This window comes from Magallana gigas, chromosome 3, assembly GCF_963853765.1.
Source record: "Magallana gigas chromosome 3, xbMagGiga1.1, whole genome shotgun sequence".
Taxonomy (NCBI): Eukaryota; Metazoa; Mollusca; class Bivalvia; order Ostreida; family Ostreidae; genus Magallana; species Magallana gigas.
In genome coordinates this window covers 12,395,002-12,410,673 of record NC_088855.1, presented here as the reverse complement: position 1 = coordinate 12,410,673, position 15,672 = coordinate 12,395,002, and the positions used below count along the sequence as shown (strand labels likewise).

Here is a 15,672-nt window from a genome sequence, read left to right as displayed (position 1 = left end):
ATCTTTATTGCCTATCATTCCTTTAAAAGGAATACTTGTTTGTATTAAGCTGTTCCTCTTCGTCATTAATAAATAACAATATTCATCAAAGCAAGTCTTGTAGTGTTTATAGGAGTATTAAAATTTAACAATTCTGCGGGACCAAGATAGAACTAGTTTCAACACATTTTAGCATAAGAAAAATGGATAACATAATAGTTTTAATTCTAATTCTGAGTTTTACCTTAATTCATAAATAACGTATATTTTTTAATTTAAAGAACCACATTATTATTTGTTTTTCACACCAACCTGTATAAGAAACACTTGGACCCATCATTGGTTGATATTGTCTATAAACAAGAGTATTGATTCAAGGTTAGTTTTGCACATGCGTTACGTAAAATACTGTTGTGTCCCCTACTTTTTTCTCAATGCAAAAAAATAATGTAGTGAACACTTTCAGTGTCGGGCTTGTTTCAATGTTTTAATCAAATATTTCAATGGTATCATAATAAAGGGCATTGAAAATACCGAAGCTTCTTAATTAAATACGAGAAATTAATCTCTGCGTAAGATCCCCTAACGGATTGTAAAATCTTTTAATTTTTTCATTTAGATTAATACCGAATGAAATCATTACAAAGTTTAGCGCTCGCAAATTCATAGAGTAACCTGATGTGATTTTGTAGTTTTATTCCATGTTGATTATCTATAACAAGCTACCACATATTATTATTGCTGAAGTAATTTAGTAGTTCCTCTACATATCTTGTGTTTCAGATTTAACCGGAGAATGTGCCGGTGTTGGTAGCTATTTGTTTACGTTTTACAAAGTTTACAGATTTTATGGAACACATACAATCTTAAAAGGACACATAAATCTTGTAAATACATGTAACTTTGTTAAACTTCATATAGGGCTCTTTATTCCTAATAAGAACGATTTCTCGGTTTATATTTACATTTCATCTTTCTGGCATCTATCATCATTTCGTGTGAACTTCGTTACTTTCGGTTATCGATAGTTTTCAAAAAATGTACTCAGCGTTTAATCTAACCAGCCAACATATTTATTTAACACCGCATGATCTGATGTATAAATGATTAAAGTTGATATTAACTGTTGATATTTTTTTCATATACAAGCTTACTCTAGGAATTATATTCATTTGTTTATGCTATCGTCTGTAGTTACGATATTCATGTGCAGTTTACTATGTAAGAATATACATTGTTCAAATGATATTACGATATAATACACTAATTTATGTAATTATTTACATGTTTACCGCCTAACAAGTGTTTAATAATGCTTTAATTATTTATCATTCGGCTTTGTACGGTAGCCATGTGTGGTACAAATAGCTTATTCGTCCAAACAAATCCTAATTCGTCCGAACAAATAGCTAATTCGTCCGAACAAATCCTAATTTGTCCGAACGAATCCTAATTCGTCCGAACAAATAACATTCGTCCGAACAAATCCTAATTCGTCCGAACAAATACCTAATTCGTCCGAACAATAAGATTTTTTTTTTCATCTGGCCCTTCCAGGCCGCCGTACGCAACAAAGATATCAAATTCCAATTAATAAGATATATCTATTTTCCTGCCAGGAAAGTAGTGCTTCCCTTTGAGTATTAATCTTTCATCTACCAAAAACTGAATTATCATCTAGTGCTAGATTGTGCCTCGCTCTACTATCGGACCCTTATCACGAGTCGTCCGCTGACAGGCCTAGGGTCAGCAGCTCGAGCAAATCTCAGAAATTTATTTATTTATTTATATGGAAAAATGGTGTACACTTAAAAAATTTCCATAGCTGCCATATTTATCACAATGGCGATTTTCAGTACAATAAAATGTATAGAGAGTAATGGAAAAAAAATCACAATTTTTTTAAATAAGTATATCGGAAATATTTTCTCCTCATTTGGTTTTGTCATTTACTACATACGGGATAGATATAGAGATGGCGGTTCCATGGGTTCATTGAATCTGAAAAATCGAAGCGGGGCGATGTAGGAATAAAGTGTGTTTTAGTGATAAAAGTCGTTATGAGGGGATTTTGGAGTTATTTTTAAAATACTTGCCATTCATAGGTAAAGTTGTTCCTCATATATTTAAAAAGTTTACATTGCAAACTTATTGTGTCAGAAATCTTGACTCAAATTAGGAAAGTCTTGTTGGTTCCTTTTTACTTTTAAATTAGCACTTCAAAATATTTTTCCAGTAAGCTTTCGGACTTGCAACTAGGCATTTAGGCTTTATATTAATTAAATCTTTAGGCCTATTGCATATTTCTATTTAAGAATTATCAATATAAATCGAATAAGATATTTCAAATTATAATTCTATTTTATTTCAATCTGATTTTTTAAACTGATTATTTATTTATTTACTCATTTTAGCCGGTATATTCCTATTTTAAGATAATCTAATGGTTGAATAGGGAGGCATTCAAAGAGAATGTGAAGTGTTAGTCACTGATTGTGGTGACAAAAACATACAGCATTTCCCTAACATGACTTTTTGTGTTCTCATTCAAAAAATGAAAGTTTTGAAGTAATCACACAAAAAAGGTATGTAATTTTCATTCGTAAAGGAGACAATTTGAAGAGATAAATATTAATGATGACAGTGTCACGTGGAATTTACCTCATGAATAAAGCGTACATGATTTCTCCATATGTTATTTATTTATTTATTTATTTATGTATTTATTAACTTATTTATTTATTTATTTATTTATCTACATTCTGTGTGTAAATATAATTATATACTTGTCAGACTTGGGATAATGCTAAATGTAATGCTAATGCATTGCAATGCAAAACATATTTTCAAAGTAATGTTAGTAATGTGTAATGCCGCAATTTTAGCATTACAAGTAATGGTAATGTAATGCATTACTTCTAAAAATCTAGTGTAATGCTGGCATTACATGGCATTACTTTGCATTATTATGCTTTTCTATGCATGTTCATTTGTAAAATCGTGATGAATTGAGTAGCTGAAATTAAAAATCTAAAAATTATTTCAAAGAAGAAAAATAATTCTTGAGATAAAAATATTTTAGTTGTATGATTAAGCATGTTTTAAAAAAATTCATTCTTAAATTGTCAATATAACTGGCTATATTAACACAATTTCATAACATTTTAAGAGTGTTGTTATTAAAAAATTTCAAATCATTTGAAAAATATACTCCAAATAGTTGTTGATTCAATGATTTTTTTACTGTGAAGAATGTGTCAACAACACACAGTGCCCCCAGGATAATCAAAGTATCAAAACAATCTATTGTTTTAAGAGGTGCTAAACACCCCAATCACCACCCTTCTATTGACTGTGTTCCGTTATAATAGAGAACAGACATACACCCTTAAAAGCAAAGATGAATGCACTAAAAAGAATGCTCTGTCCAACCATGATCTCTTGAAGCTTAAAAATTACTTCCAGTATTATAACCCATTTGAAAATAATTTTACACACACAAACACACACACACAAACACACACACACACTCTCTCTCTCTCTCTCTCTCTCTCTCTCTCTCTCTCTCTCTCTCTCTCTCTCTCTCTCTCTCTCTTCTTTACATGTATTAAGTACAATAGTTTGGACTGATAGAAAATACAAGATTCATGTATTTTTTTTCTATCATTGCCTGAACACTTATATATCTTAAATTTTTACACCCGGCAGGATGCAGTTAAAGAGGTTCGTTCCTCTGTTTTTGGGTAGCCATTTTGGGTCACCTCTATTCTAGAAATTATGCATCATATATTGATTCTACCCATAAATTCAAATTTTATAATGCCAATTAAACTATCTTAAATAAAATAGTAATGGAAAAATTACAAATTTACAGAGTTTAGTTTGAGACTATATTTTGTGGCGAAAGGTTTTTAAGAAGAAAATGAACATTTTTCATAACTCAGTTGTTTTAGAGTACCGTCAATTTAGCTTCCTTATATTCAGTTCAAACAAAATTTCCAGATAGTTTGTGCAATGGGATATCTTCATTTTGTTACGAAAAACATAATTTTACAATTTTTCAGTATTCCTAGTGACACATATTGGCATATTTAACTTAAATTTCATAAAAGTCAAGGAAAAATGAATCCCAATTTTTGCCTAAAATCAGCATATTTCATGCCATATCTCAAATTTTACATAATAGACCCATACTTTTTGTTTTATTTTCTGAAATTTAAAGATTTTTTTGACAAGTTTATCATAATTTGAGAAAAAGTTTGAGACTGTTTTATAATTTCATTACATGTTGAATTGGTAATGGATAAAAATAGCGTTTTATCAGTGCAAAAAGGTAAAAATATCAATTAGGTGAAGAAATTGTAACATTTTTCATTATGATAATTTTAATAATATTTATTTTAAATAGTATAAATTTGTATTTGGTGCCATGGTTCATGCCGATAATAAAATACAGAGGGAAAAGCAATTTATGTGCAATCTGCACTTACAGTGCAGAAAGGTCATGTATTAAATACACCGTAGCGCCAAATGAAGCATATAGACCCCAAGATTTTGTTTTGAATTTTGGTTAAGCTATGTGTGTAGATTTTTAAAAAATACTTTAGGAAAAAACTTTAAGACTTTTGATCGCAGGATCCAACGTCCTTAAAAGATGAAACCCGTGAAACTTTGATATCATAAAGTGCAACAGCAATCTTGTATAAGTCATTAAATTTGAACCTGATAGTGAACATGAAACTGTAAATATGTTAAAGCATGTTTTATTTATGGAACATTTACAAAAAAATCTTTATTTATAGCTTTTAAATTACTTTTTTAAAACTTATTAACTTTAAAGAAAGTAATGGTAATGGTTATGCATTACTTTACTCATGTAATGGTAAGTTAATGCATTACTTCAAGAAACTGAAGTAATGGTAATGGTAATTTAATGCCCTAGTTCATGAAATAATGGTAATGTAATGCATTACTTTACAATGTAAATCGCCCCAAGCCTGATACTTGTATCTAGTTTTAATTTAATACATTGTATGAAGTTATATTACTGATATATTTTTGATATGTATATGTGTTTACAATCAAAGAGGAAATAAAGAATTAATGAATGAAAGCTAACTTCATACTACTATGCACATTTAATGGATGGAGGGTCAACACCTTCATTGTTATATTGTTTCCAGAGGGAAAGGATATTTAATATTCTGTAAAGCATAAATTGGACCTTGTTACAAAGCACTTTGAAAAATTACGCACTTTGAAAATTATGTGATCTAGTGATAACGTCAAAAATAATACTATGACTTCATAATACTTATATCATACTATTTCACATGACATTGTCTTGACTCCAAGCTAGCGACCTAATACTTAGACATAAACTTGGTTAGAACAACATTTTTAACGGTTATTAAAACATTCTTAGTTCGTTTAAGAAAAAATAATGATTCATTGTTAATACTTTTATGTGGTGTTAAATTGATTTAAACAATCATCGCTTCATAACCCGCGGAGTTGGGAAGGGGAAGAAATATGAAATGTATATATGTGCCCTATTGAATCTTTTTGTTTTTCTTTTCAATGGCCACGGCAGGTGCAACAATCCCCTTCAAAGAATTGTTCAATAAATCTAAACATTTTATCTGATCTCAGAACTTTTGGTTTTAAAATAATATTGTTTTAAAGGGCATAGTCACGAGTTTGGTCAAAAAATATTTTCCCGATTTTAATTTAAAAATTACAGTACGCTACACCTCCCCCACCCCCTCACACACACACACGCACACGGATTAGGATTTTCATGGTTTGTCAAGATTTCTTGGTTGAAGCCCCCACCCCGCACTTTCAAAAACTATGCTACAATTAAGCGCGCTAGTCAAATCTCCGTACTGTTTTTGCACTATTACAGCATCCTTTAACTGCACAATTGTCTTTTAACATTGAAATTTTACGTCAATAGCCGATTAAACAAGACAAAAACGTTTATTATAACCATTGTTTATACTGGTTAAATAGCGTATACCTGCTCTAATGGAGAGATAACTCGTGTTACGAACGTAAACTCCAGGTTATGAAAATCCCGATACTTACATGTAGCTATAAGCGAAACTGAAACTCATGTTTCGGTTTGTTGGGTTTTCCTAATGCGCAATGTCTGTACAGTTCACATACGTAATGAGGGTTTGTTGAGGTTGTTTACCTTCGATACGGATTTGAGGACCCGAAAATCGGAATTTAAATTCGTTTTAAGTAAGTGTTAAACTTATAACTAATTTACCTAAGGAATCTTTTGTTTGAATTGGTTTTCCTATCAATGATTCTTACAATATGATTCTACTTTCGTTTTCGGTTTTTTTTTCAAGATTAGTTGATAGACATTTCATCAAGAAAGGATTAAAAAACCACAATGTCAATGTTTCAGAAGTGGGTTACATTCCTTATTTTATTATGGACCTTCATATGTTTGAAAGGTGGGTTTATTTTTATCAAATGCAAATTATATGAGAGACTTTGATGATTCGTATTAACGATGATTTCCTGCAATAAAAATGCATTATTAAGTTAAGCTTACATACAATGGCTTGCATTAATACTATCATAAAAACTTAGATAACAGTATCAACGCATACATTATGCTTTATTACATGTAGTATTCTCTTACTCCTCTGTTTCGTAGTCTATTGTTGTGATTTACTTATATCCGTTTGTCTTTATAAGATGCCCTAGTGACATCAAGACCTACAATTACCAAAGATAGATGCCCCTTCAATGAGTCGGAATGGAAGGAGAGGGCTTCTGAAATGTTTTGCCAGGGATTAGATTCATACCACTGTTTTTTAGCAGAGGACGGAGTCTCCGTAAAAGAAAGTTGCATAGAAAAGACATTGATTTTAGATGGTACCATATCATATTTTAATTATTAGATGATATCCCACGTAAGCGCAGGAAATTATACTATTAACATTTATTGGTTTGTTTTTGTTTTGTTTTTGGGGTTGTTGTTTTTTGTTTGTTTGTTTTTTGGGTTTTTTTTTTGGGGGGGGTACATATTTTTCGTATAATATTATATGAGGTCCGAGTTTTTTCTTAAAAGGGCTCGTAGCTGAAGCTCCACTGGAATTTCGGGCTGACAAACCGTGGAGCTACAAATCCATCCATATAAAAACGAAAAATTTATTGTGAAAAAAAATTATGAGCACTGTTGGACTTATTAACCCCAATAACAAATATAATCTGTGAAATTTTCAATACCAAAACATATCTGATACATTTTACATTAGACGTCATTACTTTACTTGCCTCAGAGTATTTTTAAACACTCACCAGCCCCGTAAAGCTAAGTATATAAATGGTGTGAGTTGTTAACAGGTAAAAAGGCGACTCTTGATCCCGAGGTGAATTTAACACAATTCACTTTCCGGGGTAGATTAGGGTGCTTGGGAGAAAAGTTTAACGTTTGAGGTCAGTAAAGTGGCGAATTACTTGTAAATTCTCTCAGGAATTTTTTGGTATTGAAATTTTCACATTTTTTATTCTAAAACAGTGAAGGAGATGACACTCATCGTATTTCCTCTAAAATCAATTTTTTATGTCAAATTTCACAAAACTTTTTTTAAAATACGTCTGTGTTTTATCGATTTAACCATCTTATTTTTGCAGCAAGATCAGATCAATGTCACTATCTTTTCCAAACAAAAAGGTTTTGTTTCCCATGTGACAATGAAAGCTAATTGAGCAATAATAAGCACACACATATAATTTTTAATTTAAAAAAAAATTAGATATTCCATTTTACAATCCTCTAACTACATTTTTTAGATTAAAGCTTTAAAATCTCGTTAAAATGGTGATTTGTTTAAAAATTATATTCTATAAACAGCCAAGTCTCTCATTGTTTTATTTTTAAAAAAAAATTATCAACTGTTGTAATTGTTTACAAATGTTAATTAGTACCTACAATATGTACATTTATCTTACTAATTAATTTTAAATCACAAAAAAATTATCATAAGACATTTTCCTACGCCAGTGTTTCGCCAAAAATATTATAATATTTCTTACATATTAAATTTTAATTTTATTACTATATTTAGTTGTACAACGTGATAAAAGAAAAACAAATATGATATTCTTATTCATGAAATATTACTTAAGTTTGCATTTCAAGTTAATATTTGAACATTGTATTTTTTGTAAACATTAATACGTATTCTAATTATTCTTTTCTTTAAGCTGATTCAAATAAAACATCAAGTTCCCAAATTTTAATTCTTTTTATGTATGTACTAGAATGTGGAACACTTTTTTATTTACATGTAGAATACTACTTTTTTAGGGTTTTGTCCGATTTTTACCGACGAAGGATATTTACATTGGTCCTCCTGTAATGGCACAGCTTCTTGTCCTAACTCATCTTATAGAAGTGATGAGGCATACAAATGTAAAATTAATCTTTATTTTATAATTTATCTACTTATATCTGTCTCAAAACACGTGGATAAATGTACTTTTAAAATGAGAATGAATAGATAAAATTTATCGCAGTAGCACATTATTAGTGTATAAAAAGATCTGTGTAATATTGAATATCATCATGTATTTTGTAGATCAAATTTGCTTTCAAAAAAAGATGAACGCGAATCAGGTGACAGCAGATTCGGATCAGAGGTAAATCCATGCGTAAAATATCTGCGAATTATTGCATGCAAATGAACAAAAGACGCTTATAACGATTTCTCATAATTTTTTTTGACATAGTGGTGAAGGTACATCTGATGCGTCGAATCTGGGCCTCATCATTGGGATTGTGGTTGGTGTAATTGTCATTGCATTCGCTTCCTTTTTGGCTTATAAAGCTTATGAGAAGTTAAAAGATAAAACAGGTAAAAGCTACTGTGCCGAATTATTGATATAAGTTGTAGAACTTGTTTATCAATTGATGTCAAATAAACTAAATATAGTTTTTTTTTAAATAACTTGCCCCGTAACCTATTTATCGCTGTTTAAACTTTCATTTTTTTTAAGATATCAGAAAAAAGAATTTTATCTCGGGTGTTTTTTTCAAAGTATTGTAATAAAGACATAATACATGATAACCAAAGTGTGTAATAGTTCCGGGTATGGCGTTGAAATGAACCTTTGGTTGTTCAAAATACAATATATATTTGAAAGCTTCACCTACATATATGCACCAATGTTTTTTTGTTAAATTTTGAGCAATATAATTATTCTCAGAATTGCTTATTGGTTATTTGTGCCATTTTAAGAGAGGTAATTTAATATCTTAATGTTCACCAAAACAGAAGCTATTTCTTCGATATTAATCTTTTTTCGCTGAAAATCTTTTAATGAATTTCTTAATAGTTGCCTACACTTAACACAATCAAATTCGTTGAAATGCTGTATTTTGTACATGAACATAAATTATATACACAATATATACACATATTTGATTCCTATAAAAGACAATGATGGTGGTGTCCTCCCACAAATGTTTATTTCTAAATATAAATTGGTAATGTGACTTCTTTAATTACCACTTACATCACGGAACCACACCGAAAACTTACAACGTGATATTGAAAATATATTTTCAAATTATCAGAAAATATTAAAGACAATAGTGCGTTATCCCTAATTTTCACAAATTTGAATTTCCTTTGCCTAAGGATGTTTTGGGCCAAGTTTAGTTGCAATTGGCAATTGTTCTAGAGAAGATGTTGAACATGTGAAAAGTTTACAGAAGGACGAACAGACGGACGACAGACAGAATGTGATCAGAAAAGTTCACTTGAGCATTCAGCTTGTAAGATGGGGCCACAATGGAGGGTTGAATTTTTACGTAAGAGTATATAGAGTGAATATGAAAATCTTCTCAGAAACTTCTCAGCCCGGAAAGGTGCAACTTATATAGAAGCATCCTCGGCTAGGGTAGATTTAAAGTTGTGAAAATCATGACCCGCGTGGATAGGATGGGACCACAATGGGGTTGAATTTTTTTAGATAGGAATAAAATAATATAAGAACATCTTTAAAAATCTGACAGCTGAAACTTGTTGTGGAAACATCATTAGCTAGCGTAGATTTAAAGTTGTGAAAATCATAACTCTCGGGCGTAGGGTTGGGCACAGTTGGGGATTGAATATTCACACAGGAATATGCAGAAAAAGTATTATAAAATCTTCCTTCTTAAAACCCGTTTGGTCAGGGAAGCTGAAACTTGTGTGAAATCATCCTTAGGTAGGGACTGGGTAGATTCTAATTTGTTAAAATCATGATCCCTTGGGGTAGGAAGGGGTCACATCGGAGGGAAAAAAATTTAAAAATCTTCATTATACAATAAATTTGCCTAGAAAAGCTGTAATTTTAGTGAGAGCATCCAGGTAGTGTAGATTCAAATTGGTAAAATCTAAATCTTGAGAAGTAGGATGTGGCCACTTTGGAGATCAAATTTTACAAAGGAAAACATTTAAATTCACAAAAACTAAAAATGTAATAATATATGGTTCTACTTATATGCAGGCATTTGACAAATTGTCCATTTTTGGGAGTTGATTTTAGTGATCGGCTTCGGCAAATGCTTCCACGTGCGCACACATTCCGCTTGCATAAGTAGTTCTTATAAAAACTTGAAGTTTGGTTTAGTATTTATACAACATTTTACTCAGTTTTATTTTAATTCATTTACCTTAAGAGATGCAAACATACATTAAATACAGTTCGACCTGTTAATTCAAGAATGCACATTTTGTCTCACGCGTAAGAGTTTCGATCGAAAGATTCATTCAGTAATGCAGTTGATCTCGATAAACTGACCTCAATCATAAGAAGATGCTCCATGAACTGACCTCGATTTATTGATGTTGCATAATAGTAGCTAAGAAGACGGCTTGATTTATAAACAAGGTTACGTTACAATGCGACCTCAATAGCAAGTTATGATGGCATTCAATGTTTTTCAGTCGCATTAAATTATTTTTATACAACTCTTTCTTTGTATACGTGTTAATGCTCTTTGAAGAGCTCTACTTAGTATTAGATACATTAACATTTAATAATTACGTTAAAAGTATAAAACTAGACAAGAAGTTTACGAACGGCTTTCCCTAAATTTATTTCAAACTTTAATTTGTTGACGGTTTATAATGATGAAATTATGGTGTACAGATTCAAAATATTCTATGTTTTGTAAAAATACAGTAGTTTTTTAATTATATTACATCAAACTGATCATGTTGATTGCTTCTAGCTATCAATATATCATTATTGCCGATAATTCCTTTAAAAGGAATACTTGTTATCAACTCTCCTATGCAGTTACTCAGACAAACCGAAGGTGAAACAGTGTTTGGACCTCACCACAAATCCTTGCTGCTGTCAAGACTTAGTTCTTGAAATTAACTCATAAATTCGATGTAATGTATGCCAAAGCATTGTTTTTCAAGGAAACTTATTTATAAATACCTTGAAAATAGTCAGATTTTAAATGGTAAGAACAATTTGTAGTCGTATGTATTCCTACGCCAGAGTTCAATATAGTCTCGTTCAACTCGACGCTCGGCTGTCTCCGTAATCCTTGTCGGAGATTCATGGTGTCAGCCGAGCGTTTGTTTGAACGAGACTAGAGTTCAATATTGCTTGGATCCATACAATTTTCGAGAAATATTTCTATTACTGATACATATTTTGATTGAATTAATTTTATCTTTAAATATTATCTAACATGATTCATATGGTCTTGTCGAAAAAGTACAAAAATTCATTTATAAAAATGTTCGTAATTCAAATTAGAAACTACATGTACTTGTCATGCAAAATAACATATCATTGATTTTAAAATAAATAGACATCGACAAAATCAACTCCCGTCAGTTCTTCAGTACTTTGATTCAGAGATTGTTCAGACTTTGATCCCTGGACGATTCTTTGGCCTCACCAGGGGTTCAGAATTTGATTTCGGTTTATATCTTATATATAACAAAAATATTTAGGATCTTGTTGAGAACTATAATGCTCAACATGTGATATGGCAAGAAAATCATCCTGTTAGAAAGGGGACTTGATAATAAACATAAGAATACCCATGAGGAAAATGGATTTTTGTTTATACGGGATCTACATGTATCGTACTGCATTGTCCAGGTATTTTGTATTATGACTCCATTAAGCTGATTTCATCATGCTTATTGTTGCTCTGGTGATGTGGCCCATGGGACTCTTGTTTAAAAAATGAAATTTTATTTGCATGTTTCTATATCTAATTGAAAAAGTGCATTTTTAGTGCCTCTTTGGCCTACATTGTTTAGGAATTGGAGAACCTGCTCGTTATCAAAAACTCTTAATACATGAATCTTTGATTTTTTATGGATATACATTGTATGATAGGTCTATCTAAAATACTTTTTGACTAAATGAATATATAAAACATGTTCTTTACAGGTATCGATGAAGATGTCAAAAATGGATGTGATGTTCTTGAAACCAACGACATTGTATATGTCGTTGGTTTATTAGGGAATTCGGTATCTACAGTAGGCAAGGAAATTGCTTGCAAACATGCACAAAAGAATAAAATGTCAGTTGTATACTTAAACTACTTGGAACTTTCAACTAACTTTAGGTTCTCTGATAACACTGTGTACTTTATTGATGGCTGGTTCGGATTATGGAACGATAATCCATGTGAAAGAGAATCTGTAAAAGAAAGCTTCGGGTTAATTTTTCAGGAAAGAGATAAAAAGGAGGGGAAAAAGTTTGTCGTTGGTCTGAGTTCTGAAATAAGAAAGACGTATGCTGAGTTTTTTGAAGAAAATGAGGTTTTGTTTTCTCCTTCGGAAACAATTCTTTTGGATCGCTCGTCAAAAAAGAAGAAGGAAAAAGTGAAAACTCGTCTGGATGCCTTAAAGAAAAAATGTAGCAAGGCTGAGTGTCCATGTCACAAGTTAGAATTAGAACACATAATAGATGGTAAAAAACTTGGACCGCATCTTATTATCAATCTGGTTAGTCTAGATCATTCTCTAGCAACTGTTCTGATCGATGAAAGCAAGACACCGCTTGACCATATGACAGAGCAATTTTGGTCGCTGTACACGGAAGACGAAGAACTCTTCAAAGGCATTCTTTACCTCGTTTTAAACGGGGTTTACGATGAGGAAGATTTCAGCAGCTTAAATGTCGGAGAATTTACAATTACGAGAGAGAATATGACAAACCCGAAAATGGAGGCATACACAAAGAGTATACAGTTGAAAAATGCTGAACAGCAGAAATCAAAACTTGCACCGACATGGTCATCTATAATTCTCGGAAGCTCGAAAGAAAGAAACATTGTTCATGTTTTCTGGCACAATTTCTTGTACATCTGCGCATTTCGAGCATGTTATAATTTGTTTCCAGAAATGGTTATGATGCACTGCAACTTGGACGCGATATTACAGTTAGTCCGACCGATAGGCCAAGGCGGACACTTCGCAGTAGAGACAGATGTAGAGCTTATAACTTCGTTTTATGAAAAAAGGATCAAGGTTGTCAGAGCACTGGATGTCAATGTTGGAGAACACCCATTAGTTTTAAAGTATCGAAAAGAACACGCAGAACAAAAAGAGGACTAGCTAAATACTAAAACTTCATGTAAACACGAGTACGTGAGGTTGATCTAAGTATAACCCTTTAGTTACCTTGCTATGTTCTTATTTGTAAATTGTTGATGTTAAGACATAATGTATCGATTGACTGACATGTATAGATGTTGTTCGGCATAATTTCATCTAGAGTGGTAACTGTAGTACTTAGGTGTACACGCATTATTCGAACTATTACCTGTCAAAAAGATCTTTTCTTGCAGTGTTTTAAAATAATTTTTAAGTGCAACCAGATAGGTTGGATTTTACTGTATCAAACATTTATTTTTGTAGTTTTTTAATACCAACATGATATACATTTAACTTTATTAGTTAATTTTACCAAATTTCCATCCCGAAAATAGATAAAATTTTCACCATTTACAACGTATCGTTTCCAAATAAAAATATTTTAAATCATTTTAAATTCTAGAATTATTGTTTCCACAGAGAGAACGAGAAACACCTCAAATACAGCTTGTCGACGTACAGAGAAGATGTTTTTAAAAAAATCTTGTAGTGTTTATACAAGAAAAGAACTTCAACTTACAATATTTAAAATGTCATTATTTGAAACGTACAACACTATGAAAGTTCCATCCTACTTGCATAATATTTTGGTGAACTCTAAGTCGCAGTTGTAAGTCATAAATAAAATATTTATTTCTGAAAGTAAAAATTGTTCATTAGAAGATGCATGCCTTTTTTCATTATCTGTACTATCAAAAAATACAAAGGCAGAAACAAATTTTAACAGTTATACCACTTCTGTATATTTATATAACACTAATCTTTTTGAAACAATTCATTGATTATATGAATAATCAGTTATTTCCGTTTTATCAAACATTTATACACAAAACTGGTAGGATTGATAAAGATTCACTTACACGCACACACTGGAACAATTCTTAAGAAACCAAAATACTAATAGATATTTTGTTTTAATAAATCAAGATAGAAACGAAACAGAAGTAAAAAAAAAAAGCGTTTGCAATTGCAATTTGCTAATGATGACTACTTAAGTTTCTTAAAAATGTCAAATTTATCACAATGATGTAATTTTGATCTTGTGATGTTAATGCTTTGCTGTGTAAGGCTTGCAAAAGTAACATTACATACATATTATAACATTGCATACTTTTTATATTTATTTGATATGTTATTTTTACAATTTTGCTGCCTTAAACTTTAATTGTAATAATTTAAAACTGTATCAAAATTCATTACATAAATCTTCCTGCACATCTTTACTATTTTTGTCACTACTTTCAAAACTTTATCATGGATTTTTTTTCGGTCGTGAGCTATTGATAATAATATTATTTGTTAAATGTTAAATACATGTGATTAGATAAAAAGTTTGTCTGAATTATTTCGTGTTTTATATCATTTAAAATTTTAAAAATAGGTACTTTTTTATATAAAATGTGTAATACTTTTGCGCTGAAGATAGTGTTATTTTAAAAAAAGGATTTTTATCATAAAGAGTCTAAAATTTTAAGTTTATTCTATTAAGAAATGTCTTCAAAAAAAAAATTGACACCATAACTCTCGCATTGAGATCAATAGTATGTATTATTTTTTAACAAAGGTGCTTCAAACGAAAAAGTATGGCAAAACTCATTGGCTCTAACTTTTTCCATACATATTCTTCTTCATATTTGCAATTTATTATACGCAATTAAAAAGTATCTCTTTTATTTAATTATCTCCTTTGTACGGCTTCTTATTGTTTCAAGTAATGAGGACTTTTCTAGAAAATTTCAACCAAATTAACGTGTTTTTTAAATTTCATTTAAGGACATTTTATATTAATATTTGTTGGCAACATTCTTTTTGTGCAATCGTAGTCTTTATGGAAGATCAAAGATGATTCATTCTAGAGACTTCTATTCTGGTTATAAATTTACAGTCTGATAAAATCTTAATTTTAAAAAATGAAACATTCACATCGCATTCATATTGCATTTAAATTTTCAGATATACATGTATGCATTTAATGTCAAACGAAAATGAATTTTGGCCGTAAAAATAAAATCCAATATTCATATTCTTCAGATGTACGAAG

General features: G+C 30.7%; 2 protein-coding genes across 4 annotated transcripts in view; both read left to right on the top strand.

The window, feature by feature from the left end:
- Nucleotides 1-15,672, top strand: part of LOC117692893 (uncharacterized) — a 41,532-nt gene that overhangs the window by 24,340 nt on the left and 1,520 nt on the right. The window lies entirely within an intron of this gene.
- Nucleotides 6,069-14,944, top strand: LOC105327481 (uncharacterized). Of its 3 annotated transcripts, XM_066078529.1 has the most exons (8): nt 6,069-6,228; nt 6,342-6,449; nt 6,697-6,876; nt 8,315-8,419; nt 8,586-8,646; nt 8,737-8,861; nt 12,418-13,621; nt 14,052-14,942. In XM_066078529.1, exons 2-7 carry the CDS (start codon nt 6,386-6,388, stop codon nt 13,590-13,592), a joined length of 1,710 nt encoding a protein of 569 aa, XP_065934601.1. In that variant the 5' UTR covers nt 6,069-6,228; nt 6,342-6,385; the 3' UTR covers nt 13,593-13,621; nt 14,052-14,942. The 3 variants fall into 3 exon arrangements, with proteins under 3 accessions (XP_065934601.1, XP_065934600.1, XP_065934602.1); XM_066078528.1 differs by having other exon boundaries at nt 12,418-14,942; XM_066078530.1 differs by having other exon boundaries at nt 6,075-6,228; nt 6,347-6,449; nt 12,418-14,944.